This window comes from Nerophis lumbriciformis, linkage group LG01 (genome assembly GCF_033978685.3).
Source record: "Nerophis lumbriciformis linkage group LG01, RoL_Nlum_v2.1, whole genome shotgun sequence".
NCBI lineage: Eukaryota > Metazoa > Chordata > Actinopteri > Syngnathiformes > Syngnathidae > Nerophis > Nerophis lumbriciformis.
This window is the reverse complement of record NC_084548.2, coordinates 25,930,154-25,954,920: the sequence shown is the minus strand read 5'-3', so window position 1 is coordinate 25,954,920 and position 24,767 is coordinate 25,930,154. Positions and strand designations below refer to the sequence as shown.

At 40.3% G+C, this 24,767-nt stretch overlaps 1 protein-coding gene across 2 annotated transcripts in view; it reads right to left on the bottom strand.

Moving 5' to 3' along the window:
• The window catches only part of dmd (dystrophin), a 586,555-nt gene that overhangs the window by 142,187 nt on the left and 419,601 nt on the right, over positions 1 to 24,767 (bottom strand). For both annotated transcript variants that reach the window (XM_061978041.1, XM_061978050.1), the window contains 4 exons: positions 20,167 to 20,284; positions 6,363 to 6,574; positions 6,118 to 6,272; positions 2,844 to 3,030 (listed from right to left, as the gene is read on the bottom strand). In XM_061978041.1, the coding sequence (XP_061834025.1) occupies positions 2,844 to 3,030; positions 6,118 to 6,272; positions 6,363 to 6,574; positions 20,167 to 20,284 (672 nt within the window). The remainder of the gene's footprint in view (positions 1 to 2,843; positions 3,031 to 6,117; positions 6,273 to 6,362; positions 6,575 to 20,166; positions 20,285 to 24,767) is intronic.

The following is a 24,767-nucleotide window of genomic DNA, read 5'->3' as shown; positions in this document are numbered from 1 at the left end:
ACATAACAAAAAAGTTGTACTTTTTATATGTCAGGGCCCTATGCTGCATTGCATTTGCAAAAGACCAAATTAGCCAAGAGTCTGTCAGTCATTTGTGCACGATGGGGGCGTAGTATTTATTTTACCTTTATTTTACTATTTTTGTCTTTTTTTAGGTGGCTAAAATACGCGGTGCTGCTGACCGCCGTCTAATGTTACGTGTGATATATTGACTAACGTAACCCTGCTTAAAAAAAATCACTGAACAAAAAGTATGAATAAGGTAGTGAACTGCAACAGATTCCCGTGTTTGCAATAACGTTATAACGTTAGCAGTGAGTTTACAGCCTCACTGATTTAACTACACAGCAAATAAAAGTCACGTTACTTAGCCAATAAACGTTATCTTACATTCAAAACTTACCGTTCTTTGTGCAACTTCAAATGCCGGACGAAGTTGGAAGTTGTTGCCTCTCCATCAGTAATTTTCGAACCGCATGTGTTGCATACTGCAAACCGTTTTGTGTTGACCACCTCGTAATTTTTATACCCAAACGAAATTATTTTAGGTATCATTTTTTGTTCACTGGCGTGTGGTTTGGACATGTCTTCTTCGTTGGTTGTCCTGCAATTTGATTGGATGAATGCTGTGTGATGAAAACAAAGTAGCTCTAATTTGATTGGCTGTTGTACTGAGCTCAGTACAACAGCTGGTGTGCTCTAGAGCACACCAGCTGACACACGCAACACTGATAGACAAGTACACAATGAAAAATACGGAGCACTCCCGAATAACTTTTTCATCTTTGGGTTTTGGGGAAAGTAGCAAGTCATGTCAAGTCATGTCAATTCAAAAGGCTCAAGTCCAAGTGAAGTCACAAGTCATTGATGTTAAAGTCTAAGTCGAGTTGCAAGTCTTTTTACATTTTGTCAAGTCGAGTCTAAAGTCATCAAATTCATGACTCGAGTCTGACTCGAGTCCAAGTCATGTGACTCGAGTCCACACCTCTGCTACATGCCCCTAAAGCTGACCAACACGCCAAATTGTAGTCACCTGGAGGCGTGTCTGAGTGAAATTAAACAATGGATGTCCAGCAACTTTTTGCATCTTAACACTAAGAAAAAGGAAATGCTGATTATCGGTCCTGCTAGACACCGACACTTATTTAATAATGCCACCTTAACATTTGACAACCAAACAATTATACAATGCGACTCGATAAAGAATCTCTGTATTATGGTGGTGGTAGTATTATGCTCTGGGCCAGTTTTTCTGCCTATGGAACTGGTGCTTTAAATGGGACAATGAAAAAGGAGGATTACCTCCAAATTCTTCAGGACAACATAAAATCATCAGCCCGGAGGTTGGGTCTTGGGCGCAGTTGGGTGTTCTAACAGGACAATGACCCCAAACACATGTCAAAAGTGGAAAAGGAATGGCTGAATCAGGCTAGAATTAAGGTTTTAGAATGGCCTTCCCAAAGTCCTGACTTAAACATGTGGACAATGCTGAAGAAACAAGTCCATGTCAGAAAACCAACAAATTTAGCTGAACTGCACCAATTTTGTCAAGAGGAGTGGTCAAAACTTCAACCAGCAGCTTGCCAGAAGCTTGTGGATGGCTACCAAAAGCGCCTTATTGCAGTGAAACTTGCAAAGGGACTTGTAACCAAATATTAACATTGCTGTATGTATACTTTTGACCCAGCAGATTTGGTCACATTTTCAGTAGACCCATAATAAATTCATAAAAGAATCAAACTTCATGAATGTTTTTTGTGACAAAAAAGTATGTGCTCCTAACACTGTATCACAAAAAAATAAGAGTTGTACAAACTATTGGAAACTCAAGACAGCCATGACATTATGTTCTTTACAAGTGTATATAAACTTTTGATCGTGACTGTATATATATATATATAGCCCATCCCCCGGCCACATTTTTTTTTTCCCGGGTCAAAAAGTTTGGGGAGCCTTGTTTATGGAGTAGCGACTTGTCCAGGGTGTACCCTGCCTTCCGCCTGAGTGCAGCTGGATCGGCTCCAGCTCCCCTACGACATCAAGAGAGAAACGCGGTAGGAAATAATAGATTTATGGATTGAGGATTTATAAAGTAGCTTTTCAATTTACCTGTACAGGTGATTTCTGCTGTGCTGAAAACACTCAAGAAGAAAGTGGCGCACTTTGCTTTGCAGAACGCTGACTCTTTTACCTCCGCCAAAGAGGTTATGTTTTTGCCAGGGTTTGTTTGTGTGTTTGTGAGCAACATAACTCAAACAGTTGTATACAGATTTTGATGACATTGTCAGGAAATGTCAAAAAAAAAAAAAAAAATCCTCTTATCTGCTAAGAACATTTCACTTCCTGCTTACGCCATTACCCGGCCCACCTTGCCGGTCCCACGTTGCACAGAGGAGTATGGGAGATGGAGGTTATTTTCAGAGCCGGCCAACGCTACAGCGCCAGAAAAAAACTACAATCACCAAGTTTTCGTTTAATACCCTCAAATATCACATCATTATTGTGAAGACTTGGAAACCACAATACCGTGGTATCTACAATACTGTTACATCCCTACTCTACATACATTAGATTGACTTCTTACCCAAGCTCTATTAAAAATTGGTCATCAGTTAACTTTCTCATCCACCTGTTCTGATGCCTGTGTATATAAGATGTGCGCTGTCTATGAACCACCATCTGTTACTCTGCGCTGTCTTAGGATTGACCATAAGCTCATACATAAAGCTGTCTGGTACAGTTCCCCATTAGTGTGTGTCCGTGTCTATATTGCCATACTGTCAGAATTAAAGGTTCTGCCTGTTCTTTACTCAGGATGAATATAAACAAGTGACATGTCCCACCTTCCATTGGGCCAGAAGATTCCGGGCTCCCTCTGGCTGCTCCAGCCTCTCCTTGTTGGTGGCGTCCATCAAAACGTTACATGTCGTCTCGGCCTCTGTCAGCCAGTTGAGGAACTTATCGAGGTCGAGATAGAACTGCTGCAGCAGCTTCAGGGCTGCTTCTAGAGCTGCCTCTCTGTCTGAAACACTGGATCAGACACATACATCAACATTTAAAGATGCTATGATTTTTTTTAAACAGTATAATACATAATCATTTTAGCTTGGAAAATAAAACAAAAATGAACTGTTTTATCCCTGAGTTACACCACCTGTGTATACTTTTTATCTAAAGTCGTGGACTTGCAGTTCAAAGGCAACATAAAGTAGTTCAGTACTACCTCGGTCTTCATATATCCCACTTTTTGTATCATTAGATTTTCGTCAAAAATGTTAGCCAAAATTTTGCTCGAGTGGCCAAACATTGCGGCTAACAAACCTGTTCGTTTAACTGTGTTATGTGCCCAAACAAAGAATACCTCATGATGGTGTACTTCTTTTGACTAGAACTGCAAAATAATTTGTCATGGGGCCAAAGAAAGTCAGCTCATTGATAAAAAGGTGAGAAACAATATTGAATTCAAGAAAGAACAGTAGCAAAAGTACGAAGATGACATATGCGTGTGTTGCTCCTCCATACGCACATTGCTGTCTTCACCAACAACAATGTTTATTTGTTCATTTTATTCATCATTTACATGTATTTCGATTTTTTTTGCACGTAAAACTATAATCATTCTTTTATAAGATGTGTTGTTTGTTTATTTTTATGGGTGTCTGCAAATGATTCATTTGATTTACATCACTTCTAATTAGATAAATGCGTTAAAATGTAATATCGGAAATTATCGGTATCGTTTTTTTATTATCGGTATCGGTTTTTTGTTTTGTTTTGTTTTTTTATTATTAAATCAACATAAAAAACACAAGATACACTTACAATTGGTGCACCAACCCAAAAAACCTCCCTTCCCCATTTACACTCATTCACACTCATTCACACAAAAGGGTTATTTCTTTCTGTTATTAATATTCTGGTTCCTACATTATATATCAATATATATCAATACAGTCTGCAAGGGATACAGTGCGTAAGCACACATGATTGTGCGTGCTGCTGGTCCACTAATACTACTAAGCTTTAACAGTTAATTTTACTAATTTTCATTAATTACTAGATTCAATGTAACTGTTTTTATATTGTTTTACTTTCTTTTTATTCAAGAAAATGTTTTTAATTTATTTATCTTATTTTATTTTATGAATTAAAAAAAAAAAGTACCTTATCTTCACCATACCTGGTTGTCCAAATTAGGCATAACAATGTGTTAATTCCACGACTGTATATATCGGTTGATATCAGTATCGGTTGATATCGGTATCAGTAATTAAAGAGTTGGACAATATCGGAATATCGGATATCGGCAAAAAGCCATTATCGGACATCCCTACTTCTAATGGGAAAAAGTGCTTCAGTTTTTATCCGATTTGGTTTTCTTCTGACATTTTAGAACGGATTACCAACAAAAACCGAGGTAACACTGAATCTCAGCTCTTTTTTTCTACAGCATGGCTGGCCTCAGGATTGCTGTTGTTGAGGTAAGTCATTTCAGTCTCCTTGTTCTCACCTTTCACCCCGTCGCTATTTGGTAGCAGGTGGACACAGTGCTCTTCCAACGTATTTCAAACTTTCTTTGAGAGGAAGAGCCTCAGAGGCTTTACAACAAGAATCCTCAAAATGCGAAAGGATATTGTATATGGGTGTAACGGTACACGTACAGTAAATACAGTAATGAGATTTTTTTGGTACGGAAAATTTGGTTTGGTACAGAGACGTACTGATTTCCCATTTACTTTAAAGGCCTACTGAAACCCACTACTACCGACCACGCAGTCTGATAGTTTATATATCAATGATGAAATCTTAACATTGCAACACATGCCAATACGACCGGGTTAGTTTACTAAAGTGCAATTTTAAATTTTGCGCAAAATATCCTGCTGAAAACGTCTCGGTATGATGACGTCAGTGCGTGACGTCGCGGATTGTAGAGGACATTTTGGGACAGCATGGTGGCCAGCTACTAAGTCGTCTGTTTTCATCGCAAAATTCCACAGTATTCTGGACATCTGTGTTGGTGAATCTTTTGCATTTTGTTCAATGAACAATGGAGACAGCAAAGAAGAAAGCTGTAGGTGGGAAGCGGTGTATTGCGGCCGACTTCAGCAACACAAATACGGCCGGTGTTTCATTGTTTACATTCCCGAAAGATGACAGTCAAGCTTTACCATTGGCCTGTGGAGAACTGGGACAACAGAGACTCTTACCAGGAGGACTTTGAGTTGGATACGCAGACACGGTTCCGTGAGTGCGCATGCAGCTGCGGCTTCCAAACATTTGATCGCTTGCCCGTACGTGCGTGCCGCTATGTGCATGTCACGTACGTAACTTTGGGGAAATATATGTGCTGTATGAACTTTTGGGAGGTGAACGGTACTTTGGGCTGTGGGATTGAGTGTGTTGTGCAGGTGTTTGAGTTGTATTGGAGGGTTATATGGACGGGAGGGGGGAGGTGTTTGTTATGCAGGATTAATTTGTGGCATATTAAATATAAGCCTGGTTGTGTTGTGGCTAATAGAGTATATATATGTCTTGTGTTTATTTACTGTTTTAGTCATTCCCAGCTGAATATCAGGTCCCACCCGCCTCTCACAGCATCTTCCCTATCTGAATCGCTCCCACTGCCCTCTAGTCCTTCACTCTCACTTTCCTCATCCACAAATCTTTCATCCTCGCTCAAATTAATGGGGAAATCATCGCTTTCTCGGTCCGAAACGCTCTCGCTGCTGGTGGCCATGATTGTAAACAATGTGCAGATGTGAGGAGCTCCACAACCTGTGACGTCACGCTACTTGTCTGCTACTTCCGGTACAGGCAAGGCTTTTTTATCAGCGACCAAAAGTTGCGAACTTTATCGTCGATGTTCTCTACTAAATCCTTTCAGCAAAAATATGGCAATATCGCGAAATGATCAAGTATGACACATAGAATGGACCTGCTATCCCCGTTTAAATAAGAAAATCGCATTTCAGTAGGCCTTTAATTTTTCACTGGAAAAAGCCCAGACATTATGAAGGGACTAGTCATTGATGCACTTTAGTCAACATTAATTTCCAATCTTTGTAGTTTAATATGTAACATAACAAAACAAAAAGACAACAAAAAAGTGCATACCGCTTGTTGACGTGTGTCCAGACGGCCACCATGTTGTCGTTAACCTGGGTCACCTTATGTGTGTCGTCGTTGGCATAACGTGTCAGCAGTTTGTCAGCTAAAGTATTGGTTTCGTCCACTTGACCCTGCCACTGTCGAATGTCTCTGGCAAAGTGCTGCATGGCAAGAAAAAGATGATCAACGGAAGAAAAGAACAAAAGTAGATGATACAAATGGGAGTGATTGAGCTTTTGCACTCAGCAGACCTTAAGTTCAGCGTTCTGTCTCGTGAGATCATCCACCGTGTAGGTGACCTCCTGCCAGGACTCCAGTCTCTCGCTGGCCTGCTTGATGAGAATGTCCACCCTCTGCTTGGAGTCCAGCCATTCGCTGGAGTCCTGGAGCATATTGTGTAGATGCTTGCTTCTGGACAAGAGTTTGGCCTGAGAGTCCTCCCAGTGGATCTGAAGCCGGTCCACTAAAACATGCATTGGAAGCCAGTTGGTTCTGAATATTTTTAACAACCCGTCTATGTGGACCAACTCATCATATTCTTATTACTAAAAAGTGCCCCCTTACATCGACGTCAACATACGTGATTGACTGATTTTTGCTGACCCAAAAAGTTCAGTTCAGTTCAGTTTCAGTTTATTTCGAACATGCATACGATACAATGTAATGCATCACACAGTTCCAGTTGTTTCATTACAGCACGTCCAAAAAGGAGCTTATTTACTCCTACCCCTTTTCATACCATAACAATTTTATCCAATTTCCTTGTTCTCTGTAACAGAACAGTGAACAGATACATTTTAAATAAATAATGTACCATAGTAAACATACAAATATTAAATACATAAATAATCTTTGTCTCAATAAAAAAAGAAAGAAAAAGAAAGGGTTCAAGATGTTCATCATAATTCTTGTTCTGTGTACTTTGTGAACACTTGTAGTTTGAACAGTCTCTTAAACTGAATCATATTGGTGCTTTCTTTGATTTCTTTGGTTAATCCATTCCATAATTTAATTCCACACACTGATATACTAAAAGTTTTAAGTGTTGTACGAGCATACACATGTTTTAAATTAGATTTTCCTCTAAGGTTATATTCCTCCTCTTTTGTTGAGAAGAATTGTTCTACATTCTTGGGTCGCAGGTTATAGTTGGCTTTGTACATCATTTGAGCTGTTTACAAATTCACCAAATCGTTGAATTTCAATAATTGTGATTTAATAAATAAAGGGTTTGTATGTTCTCTATATCCAACATTATGTATTATTCTAATTGATCTTTTTTGTAACACAATTAGTGAATGAAGTGCACATTTGTAGTTGTTTCCCCATATGTATACACAGTAACTCAGATATGGTAACACTCGTGAGCAGTACAGAATATGAAGTGATTTTTGGTCCAGAACATGTTTTGCTTTATTCTTTATTGATGTGTGTCTTGCTACTTTATATTGTATATTTTTTACATGAGATTTCCAATTCATGTTATCATCTATTATTACACCCAAAAAATTGTTTTATTTTACCCTTTCAATATCTACTCCATCTATTTGTATTTGTGTTTGACTCTCTCTTCTACTGTTACCAAATAGCATTATTTTAGTCTTACTGAGATTCAAAGATAGTCTGTTATTGTCAAACCATGTTTTTAATTTGTTAATTTCTTCTGTTATTATTTGTATTAGCTTTTGTGTGTTTTCTTCTGAACAAAATGCTGTTGTGTCATCTGCAAATAATACTAACTTTAAGTGTCATTGATATGAAAAATGGGTCCATTTATGTTGACATATGTTGTAGTTAGGCATGGACCCGTTTTAAGGTATAAAAAAGTAGTGGTTTCAAAACCACTAAATTCTTCTTTTTTACGGTCAGTAGGGTAGAACCAAAAAGGGGAGGTTGAACATTTTTAAGGTTGCATGCTGCTGCAGTGGCTGCAATTGCCTACTTTTTATGGGGTATCACGGGTGCCCCCTGAATCCCACACCCACACTACCTGTTAGCCTTGCAGCTGGCTTAGTACAGCCAATCAACGTCGGGGCTAATTTATTTATTTGGTCTTCTACCCCAAAATAGACTGCACAGTTACAACTACAGTGTGCAACTACAAACGTTTGTACACACCTCAAAGTAACTATCAGTGAATCAGTTTTGCCAATCCTTAGTTCATTGCCATAGGTAATACAGTAAAATGTGTAAGTAGTTACAGTACACATTGTGATGGTCTACAGCAGGGGTCCCCAAACTTTTTGACTCAGGGGCCGCATTGGGTTAAAAAAATGTGGCCGGGGGCCGGACTGTATATATATATATATATATATATATATATATATATATATATATATATATATATAAATTCTGAGCGCGATGATGTCACGTTATCGATGGGAAAATGCATTTTTAGACAATATGATTTGCCTGAGCGGCTAGGAGAGACCGAGAGCAACAAGCGGTAGAAAATGGATTAGAAAGGACAGATTTAAAAAAATAATAATACAAAAAATAAAAAAAATAAAAAAAAATTTTAAACGTGGGACTTCCCACGGGCTGGATTTTGGACGCTGGCGGGCCGTATCCGTTTGGGGACCCCTGGTCTAGAGGCTAGTGTTTTGATTAACAGTCCCAAGGTTGGAGGTTTGAACTTCAGGTGAGGTTAAGTTTTTTTGTTTTTTTTAAAGGATCTTTTAAATAATTTTTTTTAACATTATATAAAAGGTATAAAGGGTTTTACAGAGGAGTACATATTTTGCTCATCTGAGTATCCTCTTGATACACAAGCAAATACCAACTGTCTTTCAGCCTCTTTAAGGACATTTTTGGTTTTATTACTAGAGGAGAGGGGAGCAGTGGAGGCATGTACAAACACAAGAACATTGATGGTAAAAAGAGCAAGGATGGTGCTGTTTTTTTTTTTTTTGCACTTTGCCTATCCTTTCTTTTTAAAGGAAATATTTTAATAGTCTTTTAAATTTTGTAACAGCTAAATAAGCAGCAGAGTTACAGTATAAATAAATATTGATGAATTAATTAGTCATCGTTGTTGTTCTTAAGCACATGCCTAAAATAACTTAAGCTGCAGGTGGAAGTCGATGGAAAAAATAGAGCCATTAAATCTGTGTACGCTTTATTATCCGATTCATCGAGTAATTGTTAAGATAATCGTTGAGCGATGAAGTATCAAAATAATCATTAGTTGCAGCTCCAGTCTAGAGAAGTTTAACTCATTTTTATCTTCTTCTGAATCAAGATATTTTACAAAATCACCTTTTAGAGCTGTAAACACGACATTTTACGATACAGGAGTGAACACAGAAGCTAATACAAAAGAATAACAGAAGAAATTAACAAATTGAAAAATGATTTGACAAAAAAGACTATTCTTAAACCTCAGTAAAGCTAAAATAATGCTATTCGTAACAGTAGAAGAGAAAGTCAAACACAAATACAAATAGACGGTATAGAAATTGAAAGAGTAAAAGAAACCACATTTCTGGTGTAATGATTGACGATAAAATTAACTGGAAACCTCACATAAAAAATATACATCATATGGTGGCAAGAAACACGTCAATAATGAATAAAGCTAAATATGCATTGGACCAAAAATCACTCCAAAGTTTCCACTGCTCGTTAATGTTACATATCTGAGTTATTGTGTAGAAATATGGGGAAACAACTACAAAATTACATTTAATTCATTAACGGTGTTACAAAAAAGATCAATTAGAATAATACATAATGTCGGATATAAAGAACATACAAACCCTTTATTTATTGAATCAAAAATACTGAAATTCCACGACATAGTGAATTTGCAAACAGCTAAAATTATACACAAAGCAAACTATAACCTGCCACCCAAGAATATACAACAATTCTTCTCAAAAAAACAGGAGAAATAAAACCTTACAGAAAAATGTAATTTAAAACATTTGTACGCACGTATAACACTTAAGACCTTCAGTATTTCAGTATGTGGAATTAAATTATGGAATGAATTAAGCAAAGAAATCAAACAATGTACTAATATGATCCACTTTAAGAAACTCTTCAAATTTAAAGTGTTTACAAAGTACAAAGAAGAAGAACCATGATAAACATTCTGAATTTATTCCATACAACCTTCCATTTTCTAGATAATCTTATTTATCTCACCATATGAAATAAAATTTACTTCACTAATTATTATTTATTTCTTTTTAATGTTGTTAGTTAAGGAGTATATTGTGAATAAATTGAGAACAGGAAATGAACAAAAGTGTTAGCAACTGCTGTGTAAAGGAAAAGGGGTATTAAATAAGCTCTGATTCTTCCAACTCCTTTTCGAACATGTTGAATAGAGGAACTGGAAATTGTGATGTATCATGTTGTATGCTTGCATGTTTGAAATAAACTCAAACTCAAACTCAAACTCAACTCAACAGTACTATATGTACTGTCTAGTTACACAGCATTAAAACATGCACATGGTAACTTTCTGTTCAGTGCAAAATAAGTTTTACTATAAAAGCATGTCAGTATTATACATCAGTGTATGTCGGTGTTGAAAATGTGTTTTTGTTTTGATTTTCATCTATGCATGGTGCAATCGTATGTGCGCAACATGTATTATTTATTGCTCTTTTTTGTGAGTGTCTTTGTTTTACTTTTGTAGCTGTATATAGAAATAGCACCTCTGAAGTGGCAGCTCGTTGCATCAGCTCTGTTTCTTTAATGTATTTTGTTAGCTTTATAGTAGGTAAGATAAATAAATTAAAAACATTTTCTTGAATAAAAAAGAAAGTAAAACAATATAAAAACAGTTACATAGAAACTAGTAATTAATGAAAATGAGTAAAATTAACTGTTAAAGGTTAGTACTATTAGTGGACCAGCAGCACGCACAATCATGTGTGCTTACGGACTGTATCCCTTGCAGACTGTATTGATATATATTGATATATAATGTAGGAACCAGAATATTAATAACAGAAACAAACAACCCTTTTGTGTGAATGAGTGTAAATGGGGGAGGGAGGTTTTTTGGGTTGGTGCACTAATTGTAAGTGTATCTTGTGTTTTTTATGTTGATTTAATAAAAAAAAATTAAAAAAATAAAGATACCGATAATAAAAAAACGATACCGATAATTTCCAATATTACATTTTAATGCATTTATTATCGGACATCTCTAGTTTAGGTTTTGATCGTTCAACATAAAAAGGTTGCATTGTACTGCACTGATTCATGTATTCAAGTCAAATGTTGGTAAATTGTGTATTTTTTCTGGTCAACGCTATTAAATAGTGTGTCCAAATACTTGGAACACAGAAATCCCACAAATTCAACAGTATTGTGCAAAAGTGTTGGGCCAGCACTAGCTCTTTTGTGGTAACAAAGCTAACATGATCAAATACATCCAGAATGTTGTCCTTTTTGACTGACAATGACGAACCGACATGGCCCGGCTTTTTAATCCTGCCTGCCTAACTTTTAGTTTTATTTAAACCCTTTAACATTCATTATTCTGCTCTATGTGAGTGAGTTTCCCAGTTGAAAGAGATAAAGAGCAGCAAGGTAATGTATGCAGAAAGCGTGGCAGCATAGCACTGAATAGTAGTGTTGCACTGGGAAATCGGTAAGGTAAAGAACATTAGGACTGGATAGATTGCCAAGTGGTGGAGGTTAAAAGAAGAAGGTGCAAGGCAGGAGTGCAAAGAGCCAGTGCTGAATAAGGCAAGGCTGCCTGATGGCCAGATGCTGAGGACAACTTTAGTGGAAAGACCACCTGGAGATAAGGAGATATGGTGGCAGAATGATGAGGTACAGAAGGTAGTGAAAGCCCAAAAAGTGTCAAAGAAGGACTGGGATGAATCTCGCCTGCAAGAAGATAAGGAAAACTATAAGCGGTACAAACAAGAAGAAAGTTGCAAGAGTGAAGGCAAAGGCCCTTGCTGGAGTGTATAAAGAATTTGAAACACCTGAAGAAGAGCAAACATCTTTAGAATTGTAAAGGCCATCAGGGCCAGCAGGGCATACAAAGATTAGACTTGCAAAAAACAGGTGAAGGATGGAAATGGAGAGGTCTTAAGCAACCAAGTAAACATGAGGGAGAGGTGAATAGAATATTATCAAGATTAAGAAGAACTGAAGGTTGTACTTGGGAATGGAGGCCGGAACCAGGGTATCAGCAAGGTGGAAGTCAACTCAGCATTGAAAACAATGAAGAACAGAAAAGTATAAACAGTAAAATATAAAGACAACATAACATACATCCATAAACGTGGATGCATATGCAAACATGCAATATATTTATCTGTACAGTGATCTATTTATTTATATCTGTACCTTATTGCTCTTTTATCCTGCACCACCATGAGCTAATGCAACGCCATTTCGTTCTTATCTGTACTGCAAAGTTCAAATTTGAATGACAATAAAAGGAAGTCTAAGTCTAATGCAGGGTTTCCACTACATGTAATTGATTGTAGCGCACCGCCACGGCAAAATAAACGCCACCACACCTTAAATATAAGGTTGTTTTTTTTAACATGAAAACAAATTTAAGTAATATGTTGTTTGAATGGATTTATATGTTGTATTATTTTTGCACTATTGGCCATAATTAGTATGAAAAACATCTCAAATATTATACAAATGTTCCTCTATGCCTTATTTTGAAAAACGTACACATGAATCGCCTGCTACAGCTGGTCGTTCACCTGATCCAACCTGGAATGGAGTTAGCACTCAACAAAAGTAAGGACAGAAAGTTCGAGAGAAAAGTATTTCAAGTTAATTAATGCATTTTTTTTTTTCAAGCCTGTGAAAACTACCCTAATTGTGACGTCACTACCAACAGTAACGTCTAACTTTACGCCTTGTGCGTCTTTGAATGTCTGTTTGGAAGTCTCCTTGTGGAGTTTGCATGATTTCCCCGTGCGTGTGTGGGCTTTCTCCAGGTAATGCGGCTTTTACCCACATTCCAAAAATATGCATGTTAGGTTCATTGGAGACTCTAAATTGTCCCTAGGTATGAATGTGAGTATGAATAATTGTTAATAATTGTTTATCCATCTCTAAATTAAAGGACTGTTTACATATTTAGCAAACTAAATTCCAACATTGAGAGAGGGCAGTATATTGCTTGTACACGTGACTTGTTCCCGGAAGCTAAAACCAGTGGTGGTCAACAAAGCTAAGAGGGCTGCAGTACAGCAAGCAGCGTGCGAACTATCGGAGCACAAAAGAGGCTTAAATGTTCCTGCAAAAAGCAGATATGAGCAAAAAATCTAACTATGCAATAGAATAGATCGCAATACTTTATCAAAAAAAAACATTTGTTGAGTGATGTCAAGGATTATACGTCGGTCTTGTTCTCAGACATATTGAATGATTGTGCTCAAGACATCATTCTACACGACAAAACAGATGTAAACTTCGAAATGCATGGAGGTCTACAACTACTTTGTGTGTGGATGGGTCTAGGACATTGCTCGGGTAAGGTTGCATTTCATGATTTAACTTCACGTCTACTGAGGTTTGTTGCTGTTGCCGTTTACGAGTAGCATGTTTTTACCCGTCTTTATCAAAATATAACTATAGATGTCAACATTGTATATGTGCTAGAACAGGGGTGTCAAACTCATTTTAGCTCAGGGGCCGCATGAAGGGAAATCTGTGCACACGCGAGCCGGACTATTAAAATCATGGCATCAAAACTAAAAAATAAAGGCATATTCAGATTGTTTTCTTTGTCGTACTTTGGCCAAAAATAGAACAAGCACATTCCGAAAATATTACAATAAAAATATAGAAAAAATACTGGCAGCGGTAAAGTTTAGATCCATGAAGGAAAGAAGAAAGTGAATGAATGTTTATAACTGAATACATTTACATATGCATAAATATTTGTTATCTTTTGTATAATTTTTTTAATGAATTAAGTAATGTTTATGACAACCTTTTTCCAAAATACAATATAGAATGTGAGATATAACAGGATAATGCATACATGTATTATTTGTGTTCAAAACGGTTACAAAAAAGTGGGACCCCAAAAATGTACTGTGGGACCCCATTTTTATGACTTGATGGGACCCCATTTTGAAAATTCCTAGCGCCAACACTGATGGAGTATTGGTGCGTGCAAAACAGCAGCAGGCGGCTCTGGCCTGCGGGCCGGTTTTAATACCAATCAAATATCATCCTGGAGGCCATAGATAATTTATTCGCGGGCCGGATCTGGCCCACGGGCCTTGACTTTGACACCCCTGTGCAAAAAGCTTCATTTATAATTGTCTCCTTTGGTAAAAGCTTAACACTATTAGGTTTTGCTCACATTTTATTTATTTTATTTACACTCGCCAAGTTGCTGCTTTTCGAAACAATCATAGCAAACGTGTAAGAAATACAAAAAATATCAAGCTAACACTTAAATGGGAAATAATAACCGTTAAAAGCATATCAAACAAACCTTTAACGTAGTGATCAAACTCATGCATTCTTCGACTCTGCTCCTTCGGACTGCATTGTGAGCTGCTTTTCTCGCCATTTTGTATAATCTTGCACTCTTCCTCCCTTTTTTAATTACCTCTCGAGGAACTCTGAGGAAACGTTCATCTTTTTTGTGATTTGAACGATTCGTATTGCCGAAAACAACACAAGCATAGGGCATTTTTTCGAGAAAGGCTAAATGGCGCAGAATACGCATTGAAACCAGAGCTAGCTTGACCACCACACCTATTCATTGGGCGGGACGTGAGCCGGACGTGACGTCAGTAACATCCCAGCAATAGTGCAGTTTGTGTTACATTGTACAATAAGCAGCAACAGTTGACATATAGAGCAACAAAATATATAAGAAAAAGTAAGTTGATATAGAGTATGTATAAACTTTTTAAAGAAAATAAATGCCTCATTATACAAGGGTATAATGAGGATATTGGTCACGCTCCCACCGCCATAAGTATATTGGCAATCTGGGGGGAAACCCTGCAAAGCATGGGGTGTGTGAAGATGGAAAGAGTGGAAGAGTGTTGGAGAAGCAAGGATTGACCTGATGCAGATACCACTATTGTGCTTATCTAGAAAGAGAAGGGCGGCAGCGTGAGACTGCGCTAACGATAGGGGAATAAAGCTAATGTCCCATACCCTGACAATCTGGGAAAGATAAACAACAGAAGAATTAGGAAAGAAACATATATTGGAGAGGAACAATATAGCTTGATGCCTGGTAAGGGGACAACAGATGCAGTTTGCCCATAGACAGATGATGGAAAAAACCCAGTGCAAAGCAAAAAGGGCTGCACATGGTATTTATAGATCTTAAAAAGGCTGATGATAGAGTGTCACGTCAAGATGTCTGGAGATGTATGAGAGTAAAGGGAGTACCAGAGAAAGACATAAGGATTGTTCAAGAAATGTACAAACAATCAAACAACACAGGTCAGGGGTATAATATCGGGGGAACTGAATGGATACCATTTGGAGTTGCCTTCACAAGGGATCTTCGTTAAGCCCATCCATCCATCCATCTTCAACCCCTTATCCGGAATCGGGTCGCGGGGACAACAGCTCCAGCAGAGACCCCCAGATTTCCCTCTCCAGAGCAACATTAGCAACTTCCTCCTGGGGAATCCCGAAGCGTTCCCAGGCCAGAGAGAAGATGTAAACTCGGAGCAGCGGCTCTACTCCGAGTCTCTCTCGGGTGACTGAACTTCTCACCCTAAGGGAGATGCCAGCCACCCTTCTGAGGAAACTCATTTTGGCCGCTTATGTCCGCGATCTTATTCTTTCGGTCATGACCCACACTTCATGACCATAGGTGAGAGTAAAAATGTAGATAGCTCGGTAGACCGAGAGCTTTGCCTTCTGGCTCAGCTCTCCTTTCGTCACAACAGTGCGGCAGAGAGACTGCAATACTGCCCCAGCTCTTTCGATTCTCCGGCTGATTTCCTTCTCCATCTTTCCCTTACTCGTGAACAAGACCCCGAGATACTTAACCTCCTCCACCTGGGACAGAGTCTCGTCCACTACCTGGACTGTACAAACCATCGGTTTCCTGCTGAGAACCATGGCCTCAGATTTGGAGATGCTGATACTCATTCCAGCCGCTGAACACTCGGCTGCGAACCGATCCAGTGAGAGCTGAAAGTCACGAACCGAAGGTGCCATCAGGACCACATCATCTGCAAACAGCAGTGACGCAACCTTTAGCCTCCCGAGACGTATACCCTCTCCGCCATGGCCACGACTCTGCCTAGAAATCCTGTCCATGAAAATCACAAACAGGATAGGTGACAGAGCGCAGCCCTGGTGTAGACCAACCCCTACTGGAAACGGATCTGACTTACATCCAAGCACCCGGACACAACTCTCGCTTTGGTTGTACAGAATTTGGATGGTCCTCAGCAGGGTTCCCCTCACTCCGTACTCCCTCAGCACCTCCCACAAGATCTCCCGGGTGACCCAGTCATACACCTTCTCCAAATCCACAAAGCTTATGTAGACTGGATAGGCATACTCCCAGGCCTTCTCCAGGATTCCCGCAAGAGTAAAGAGCTGGTCAGTTGTTCCATGACCAGGACGGAATCCACATTGCTCCTCTTGAATCTGAGGTTCGACTATCGGCCGGACCCTCCTTTCCAGTACCTTGGCGTAAACTTTCCCAGGGAGGCTGAGTAGTGTGATACCCCTGTAAATAGCACACACCCTCTGGTCCCCCTTTTTGAAAAGGGCAACCACCACCCCAGTCTGCCACTCACTGTCCCAGACTTCCACGCAATGTTGAAAAGGCGTATCAACCAAGACAGCCCATCAACACCCAGAGCCTTCAGCATTTCTGGATGGATCTCGTCAACCCCCGGAGCTTTGCTACTGTGGAGTTGTCTAACTACCTCAGTGACTTCACTACGAGAGAAAGACGTCGAGCCCCCATCATCCTCAGGCTCTGCTCCTGTCAGGGAGGGTGTGTCTGATGTATTTTGGTTCAGGGGTTCCTCAAAGTGCTCTTTCCAACGCCCTACGACTTCCTCACTTGAAGTCAGCAAAGTCCCATCCTTGCTGTACAAAGCTTGGATGGTTCCCTGCTTCCCCCTCCTGAGGTGCCGTATGGTCTTCCAGAACAGCTTTGGGGCCGCCCGATAGTCCTTCTCCATGGATTCCCCAAACTGCTCCCACACCCGCTTAGCCTGGTCCACAGCCACGGCCGCTGCCCTTCGGGCCTGTCGGTACCTTGCAACTGCCTCCTGAGTCCCCTGGGATAACATACCCCGGTAGGACTCCTTCTTCAGCCGGACGACTTCCCTGACCACCACTGTCCACCAGGGTGTTCGAGGGTTACCGCCCCTTGAGGCACCTAAGACCTTCTGGCCACAGCTCGCAGCTGCAGCTTTAGCAATAGAGGCTTTGAACATTGCCCATTCCTGTTCAATGTCCCCAACCTCCACAGGGATGGCAGAGAAGTCCCGTCGGAGGTGAGAGTTGAAGTCCTTCCGGACAGAGGACTCCTCCAAACGTTCCCAGTTCACCCGCACGACACGCTTGGGTTTGCCAGGTCTGTCCAGAGGTTGCCCCCGCCATCTGACCCAACTCACCACCAGATGGTGATCAGTTGACAGTTCAGCCCCTCTCTTCACCCGAGTGTCCAAAACATATGGCCTCAGATCAGCTGATACGATTACAAAATCGATCATTGATCTTTGGCCTAGGGTGCTCTGGTACCAGGTACACCTATGAGCATCCTTATGCTTGAACATGGTGTTTGTTATCGCAAGTCCGTGACTAGCACAGAAGTCCAATAACAATCCACCACTCAGGTTCAGATCAGGGAGACCATTCCTCCCAATCATGCCAGTTCTGTCATTGCCCACATGCGCGTTGAAGTCCCCCAGCAAGACTATGGAATTCCCTGCCAGCGCCCCATACAGGACCCCATGCAAGGTGTCCAAGAAGGCCGAATACTCTGAACTCTTGTTTGGTGCGTATGCACAAACAACAGTCAGAGTTTTTCCCCCAACAACCCTAAGGCGAAGGGAGGCGACCCTCTTGTCCACTGGGGTGAACTCCAATGTACAGGCACTCAGCCGGGCACTCGTGAGTAACCCCACACCCGCCTGGGCCCTCACACCCTGAGCAACTCCAGAAGTGAAAAAGGTCCATCCCTTGCCCAGGAGTGTGGTTTCAGAGCCCTTGCTATGCGTAGAGGTAAGCCCCACCAGATCCAACCGGTAGCCCTCCACATCTCGCACCAGCTCAGGCTCCTTCCCCACCAGCGTAGAGACGTTCCACGTCCCGAAAGTCAGCCTCTGCTGCCCCGAATTGGTCCGTCTGGAGGCTCCACTTTCACTGCCATCCACTTGGCAGCGCACCCAACCCCACTGGTTCCGACCGCGGGTGGTGGGCCCACGTGGCGGAGAAGATGGTGTGTCCACGTAGCTTCTTCGGGCTGTGCCCGGCCGGGCTCCGTGGCTAGCCCGCTGACGAGCCCTGTTTCCGGGCCTAGCTCCGGAGGAGGGCCCCGGGCTTCCTACGCGCCGGGTAACGCATCTTCTCTTCGTTTTTTTGTTAAGCCCATATCTGTTTAATCGGATTATGGATGTTATAAGAGACTGGTCCTATGGTGTATGCCGTTTGCTTATGACATTGTGCTATTCAGTACGAGCAGAGAGGCAGTCGAGGGTAAATATTAACAGTGGAAAAGGTTGAAGAGAGTAGATAAGTTGAAATACCTAAGATTGAAGGTGGCAGAGGACGGGAATTCAGACACAAAAGTAACAAGTAAATTGCAGTGGAATAACTGGAAGATGTTGTTCGGGGTTCTACGGGATTGTAGAAACAAACGTAAAGGTGAAGGGAAGAGTATGTAAGTACTGTGTTCGATCCCCAGTCAGCGTTGTGTCAGAAAGGTTTGCAATGATATATGGAGCTAAAACTGCAATGAAGAAGGGTCAGAAGAAAAAGTTTGATGTCGCAGACATGAGAATGCTAATGTATGAGTGGAGTAATCACAATGGATAAGATCCAGAATGAAAAGGTAAGAAGAATTTCAAAAGTGGTGGAGATATTGAAGGAGGTACAAGAAGACTACAGTGGTGCGGTCATGTGATGAAAAGAGACCTACGTGGGGAGAAGTATGCCTCGAGAGATACAGGGAAGGAGGGGGAGAGGCACACCGAAGAAGAGGTGGATGGACTGTGTGAGGGCAGATTGGAGAGAAAAACAGCTGTCAAATGGCGTCATGTCTGATCACGTTAGGTGGAGGAAAGCTGAAAAAACATCGATCTCACATAGAAGTTGGAAACGGAATATTCTGCTATATGTGCTTTTATTTAGCCCCCAGAGATGAACAAAGTGTTTTAATTGGATTCAATTAAAATGGACTTTAAATTTGCAATGCTAGTTTTAAACTACCATTAGTCTTAAACTAAGTGTGCAAATGGAAATAAATCCAACAGTTTCTTGAACTACAGGTTCTGTGCTTCTCATGGATATACACGTCATGACAGTAATCCAAGGGACTGCGCCAAAGCTGCTCCGAGAAAATGAGGCTCTCATACAAAGCAGAGTGGGGGTTCGTCTACAAAAAAAGCGTAAGCCTATGTGACAAAGTTTTGCACGCCAAAGTTCTGCAGAAAAGCAATATTTCATTGGATATTTGAATGTTTCTCTTGTTTTAGTTTTTACCAAGTTTTTGTTTCATTACAAAAATGTTAAGGAGTTTGATACACAGCTGATTTAAAGAAGAGGGAAATCCAGTCAGTACAAGAAAGACAAATAATCTAGATGTATGTTATTTTAACTTTCTGTATTAATCATTAAATATTTGAATTTTAATTCAATATTAACCTGAATATACTGAAAGCATTGTACCATTAATGACAGCAATATTTTGGTGATTTTAGAGGTACAAGCCCATTTTAGACATCGAGATTGCAGCACATGTCATTATAGCAAACTGAAGTACATAATAATTCACGTTGAGTTGCTCACATAACCTGTGTGTGTGTGTGTGTGTGTGTGTGTGTGTGTGTGTGTGTGTGTGTGTGTGTGTGTGTGTGTGTGTGTTTGTGTGTGACTTACTGCGCTCAGTGATAGCGTTGCGTGTGTCCTGGTTACTGGTTTTGTTTTTTAGGTTTTGGGCCGCAGTGACCTGTCTGTCCAGAAGAGGGCGTCGCTGATCTAGCTCCTGCAAAGATGTCTGAACACATACAAAACATCAAGGAGTTAATCATCCCCCCAGCTCCAGGGTTAGATCCCCGGGCTCGGGGTCTTCTCTGTGTGTGGAGTTTGCGTGTTCTCCCCGTGACTGTGTACTCCGGCTTTTTCCCACCTCCAAAGACATGCACCAGGGGATAAGTTGATTGGCAACACTAAATTGGCCCTCGTGTGTGAAAGTGAGTGTGAATGTTGTCTATCTGTTTTGGCCCTCAGATGAGGAGGCGACTTGTCCAGGGTGTACTCTGCCTTCCGCCCGAATGCAGCTGGGATAGGCTCCAGCCACCCTCACGACCCGAGAGGCACAAGAAAATGGATGGATGGAAGGATGGATTTTACAAACCCCGTTTCCATATGAGTTGGGAAATGTTGTTAGATGTAAATATAAACGGAATACAATGATTTGCAAATCATTTTCAACCCATATTCAATTGAATGCACTACAAAGACAAGATATTTGATGTTCAAACTCATAAACTTTTTTTTTTTTTGCAAATAATAATTAACTTAGAATTTCATGGCTGCAACACGTGCCAAAGTATTTGGGAAAGGGCATGTTCACCACTGTGTTACATGGCCTTTCCTTTTAAAAACACTCAGTAAACGTTTGGGAACTGAAGAGACACCTTTTTGAAGCTTCTCAGGTGGAATTCTTTCCCATTCTTGCTTGATGTACAGCTTAAGTTGTTCAACAGTCCGGGGGTCTCCGTTGTGGTATTTTAGGCTTCATAATGCGACACACATTTTCAATGGGAGACAGGTCTGGACTACAGGCAGGCCAGTCTAGTACCCGCACTCTTTTACTATGAAGCCACGTTGATGTAACACGTGGCTTGGCATTGTCTTGCTGAAATAAGCAGGGGCGTCCATGGTAACGTTGCTCAGATGGCAAAACCTGTATGTACCTTTCAGCATTAATGGCGCCTTCACAGATGTGTAAGTTACCCATGTCTTGGGCACTAATACACCCCCATACCATCACAGATGCTGGCTTTTCAACTTTGCGCCTATAACAATCCGGATGGTTCTTTTCCTCTTTGGTGCGGAGGACACGACGTCCACAGTTTCCAAAAACAATTTGAAATGTGGACTCGTCAGACCACAGAACACTTTTCCACTTTGTATCAGTCCATCTTAGATGAGCTCAGGCCCAGCATAGCCGACGGCGTTTCTGGGTGTTGTTGATAAACGGATTTCGCCTTGCATAGGAGAGTTTTAACTTGCACTTACAGATGTAGCGACCAACTGTAGTTACTGACAGTGGGTTTCTGAAGTGTTCCTGAGCCCATGTGGTGATATCCTTTACACACTGATGTCGCTTGTTGATGCAGTACAGCCTGAGGGATCGAAGGTCACGGGCTTAGCTGCTTACGTGCAGTGATTTCTCCAGATTCTCTGAACCCTTTGATGATATTACGGACCGTAGATGGTGAAATCCCTAAATTCCTTGCAATAGCTGGTTGAGAAAGGTTTTTCTTAAACTGTTCAACAATTTGCTCACGCATTTGTTGACAAGGTGGTGACCCTCGCCCCATCCTTGTTTGTGAATGACAGAGCATTTCATGGAATCTACTTTTATACCCAATCATGGCACCCACCTGTTCCCAATTTGCCTGTTCACCTGTGGGATGTTCCAAATAAGTGTTTGATGAGCATTCCTCAACTTTATCAGTATTTATTGCCACCTTTCCCAACTTCTTTGGCACGTGTTGCTGGCATCAAATTCTAAAGTTAATGATTATTTGCAAAAAAAATGTTTATCAGTTTGAACATCAAATATGTTGTCTTTGTAGCATATTCAACTGAATATGGGTTGAAAATGATTTGCAAATCATTGTATTCCGTTTATATGTACATCTAACACAATTTCCCGACTCATATGGAAACGGGGTTTGTACATTGACAATAAAATACATTGTACATTGACATGAAAATAGGCGGAGAAATGATCAGGTTATAATTGACTTTCAATATACAATGCATTCAAGAAATAATTCAAGATTCTTCATCATCATGATGCAAACATAACATTTTCAGTGAGGATCTCAATGAAAAGAAACATATAAAACTGACAAAGAAAAAACAAAAACAGAAAAAAGAGAGGCTCTCTCCAAATAGATAATTTAAAATTAAAAAATACAGCACAATATTGCACTTACAGTGCATACGGAACATATTCACAGTGCTTCACTTTTTCCACATTTTGTTATGTTACAGCCTTACTCCAAACCAGAATTAATTAATATTTTTCCTCAAAATGACAATAGGGGGAAAAATGCTAATTTCTATTATTTGGCTTGTAGTTGTCGCAGGCGAGCAAAGATGGTCGTGATTGACCAAAGAGTTGTTATATGTTGGATGCTAGAAAATATTAGATCTGTTCCTACAGTCAGCCTTAACGCATTGTTGCAGCCTAATTTTTGTGCACATAGTGTAACGCGTATTTGGGAGACGAGCAGGTGTCGTGTGTGGCCGTGCTCAGGCTGTGTGGCCGCGGTGTCGAGAGCGGCGGGATGTGAGGCTGAAAAGAGGCGAGGCATGCGGGCATGTTCAAGGGTTAAAATACGTGCCTGTCTGTTGGTCACTCTCCGGATGGGGGTGGAAAAAAAGTATTAATATGACATCAGTTAAAGTTAAAGTACCAATGATTGACACACACACACTAGGTGTGGCGAAATTATCCTCTGCATTTGACCCATCACCCTTGATCACCCCCTGGGAGGTGAGGGGAGCAGTGAGCAGCAGCGGTGGCCGCGCCCGGGAATCATTTTTGGTGATTTAACCCCCAATTCCAACCCTTGATGCTGAGTGCCAAGCAGGGAGGTAATGGGTCCCATTTTTATAGTCTTTGGTATGACTCAGCCATCACAATCGACAGGACAAAAATTAATTTAGTCCATTTTGGAATAAGGCTGTAACCAATGTTCCCTGTAATTGTTCATGTGTGTGAGCAAACGCAAAAACTCCCTGAGCATTCAGTGGAGCACATGTGACAACATCAGACGTGCACACTATAGCCACACCAGTAGCACACCTGTCCCAAAGCTAACTTAATAACAAGTTAAATGTTTTATTTTAATAATCAAATGACAGCAGTCATTTTCATTACAGTTCTTTTCTAATATAAATGATTTGGCCCATGTAAATGAATACAGCAAATACAATCTTGTTTTTCATGAGCTGTGTGCTAGAGTGCTAGGGTTTTATGTCTAGGTGGGGGTCCAGCTTTGGAAATAATGTGTACCCCTTCCAGAGATCACATTTAGTTCCGCATAATATATCTTTTTATCAGCATTTCTGTAATCTAGTAACAGCATTCCATGATTAATATTCATACTATAAATTAACATTCTTAATAAATGACAGTATGATACGCACATCTGTTTGGGGAGTTATAGTGTAACGATCTGGAATTGAAACTTTGTGTGGTGTTGGAGTTATCTGACTTTTTGTGTTGCCGTAAATGCATCACTGGCGAAGTGCAGTGAGTTTGTGCGTTGGTGCCAATATGACAGATGACAAAGAGTGGGTTTAAGCCTGGTTTGTGCGGCAGACAATGACCAGTTTTGCTAAATATAAGTTGTTTTTTTACTACGTTTTTGTTGTGGTTACAGCCAAAAAACAATTCTGCTCAATAAAGTGATGGATATAATTCCTGCCCTCTTTAAAGCGTCCTAATTCAACAGAGTTGATGAACATTGTTTTCTCTGTTGTGGCCGCATGCCGTCACCTGTTACTCACAGTTGCGTTGCAAAATCATACAGAACAAATTATCTGTTTATTTTGTTTAGAGTTCAGAGGGGATTTGATTTTGTGCGCAGAGGTCGTGTGAGCAATGTGCAATTGCGCAGGCGCGCACCTTAGAGGGAACGTTGGCTGTAACATAACAAAATGTGGAAAAAGGGAAGCGCCGTAAATACTTTAGTGAAGATGACCGGTGACAAATAGGCAGGTAAAACATCACACGGCCATTATCCAGAAGTCTGAATTCCTGCTGGCTATTAGCATTTTTACGATTTTCATTTGTTGACATATGTCTAGGTTCAAATTAGGGATGTCCGATAATGTTTTTTTGCCGATATCCGATATTCCGATATTGTCCAACTCCGATACCGATATCAACCGATACTGATATATACAGTCGCGGAATTAACACATTATTATGCCTAATTTGGACAACCAGGTATGGTGAAGATAAGGTCCTTTTTTTTTAAATATTAATAAAATAAAATAAGATAAATAAATTAAAAACATTTTCTTGAATAAAAAAGAAAGTAAAACAATATAAAAACAGTTACATAGAAACTAGTAATTCATGAAAATGAGTAAAATTAAATGTTAAAGGTTGGTACTATTAGTGGACCAGCAGCACGCACAATCATGTGTGCTGCTTGAGACCTCCGATTTCCGATATATATATTTCATATATATATATATATATATATATATATTTCATATATATATAT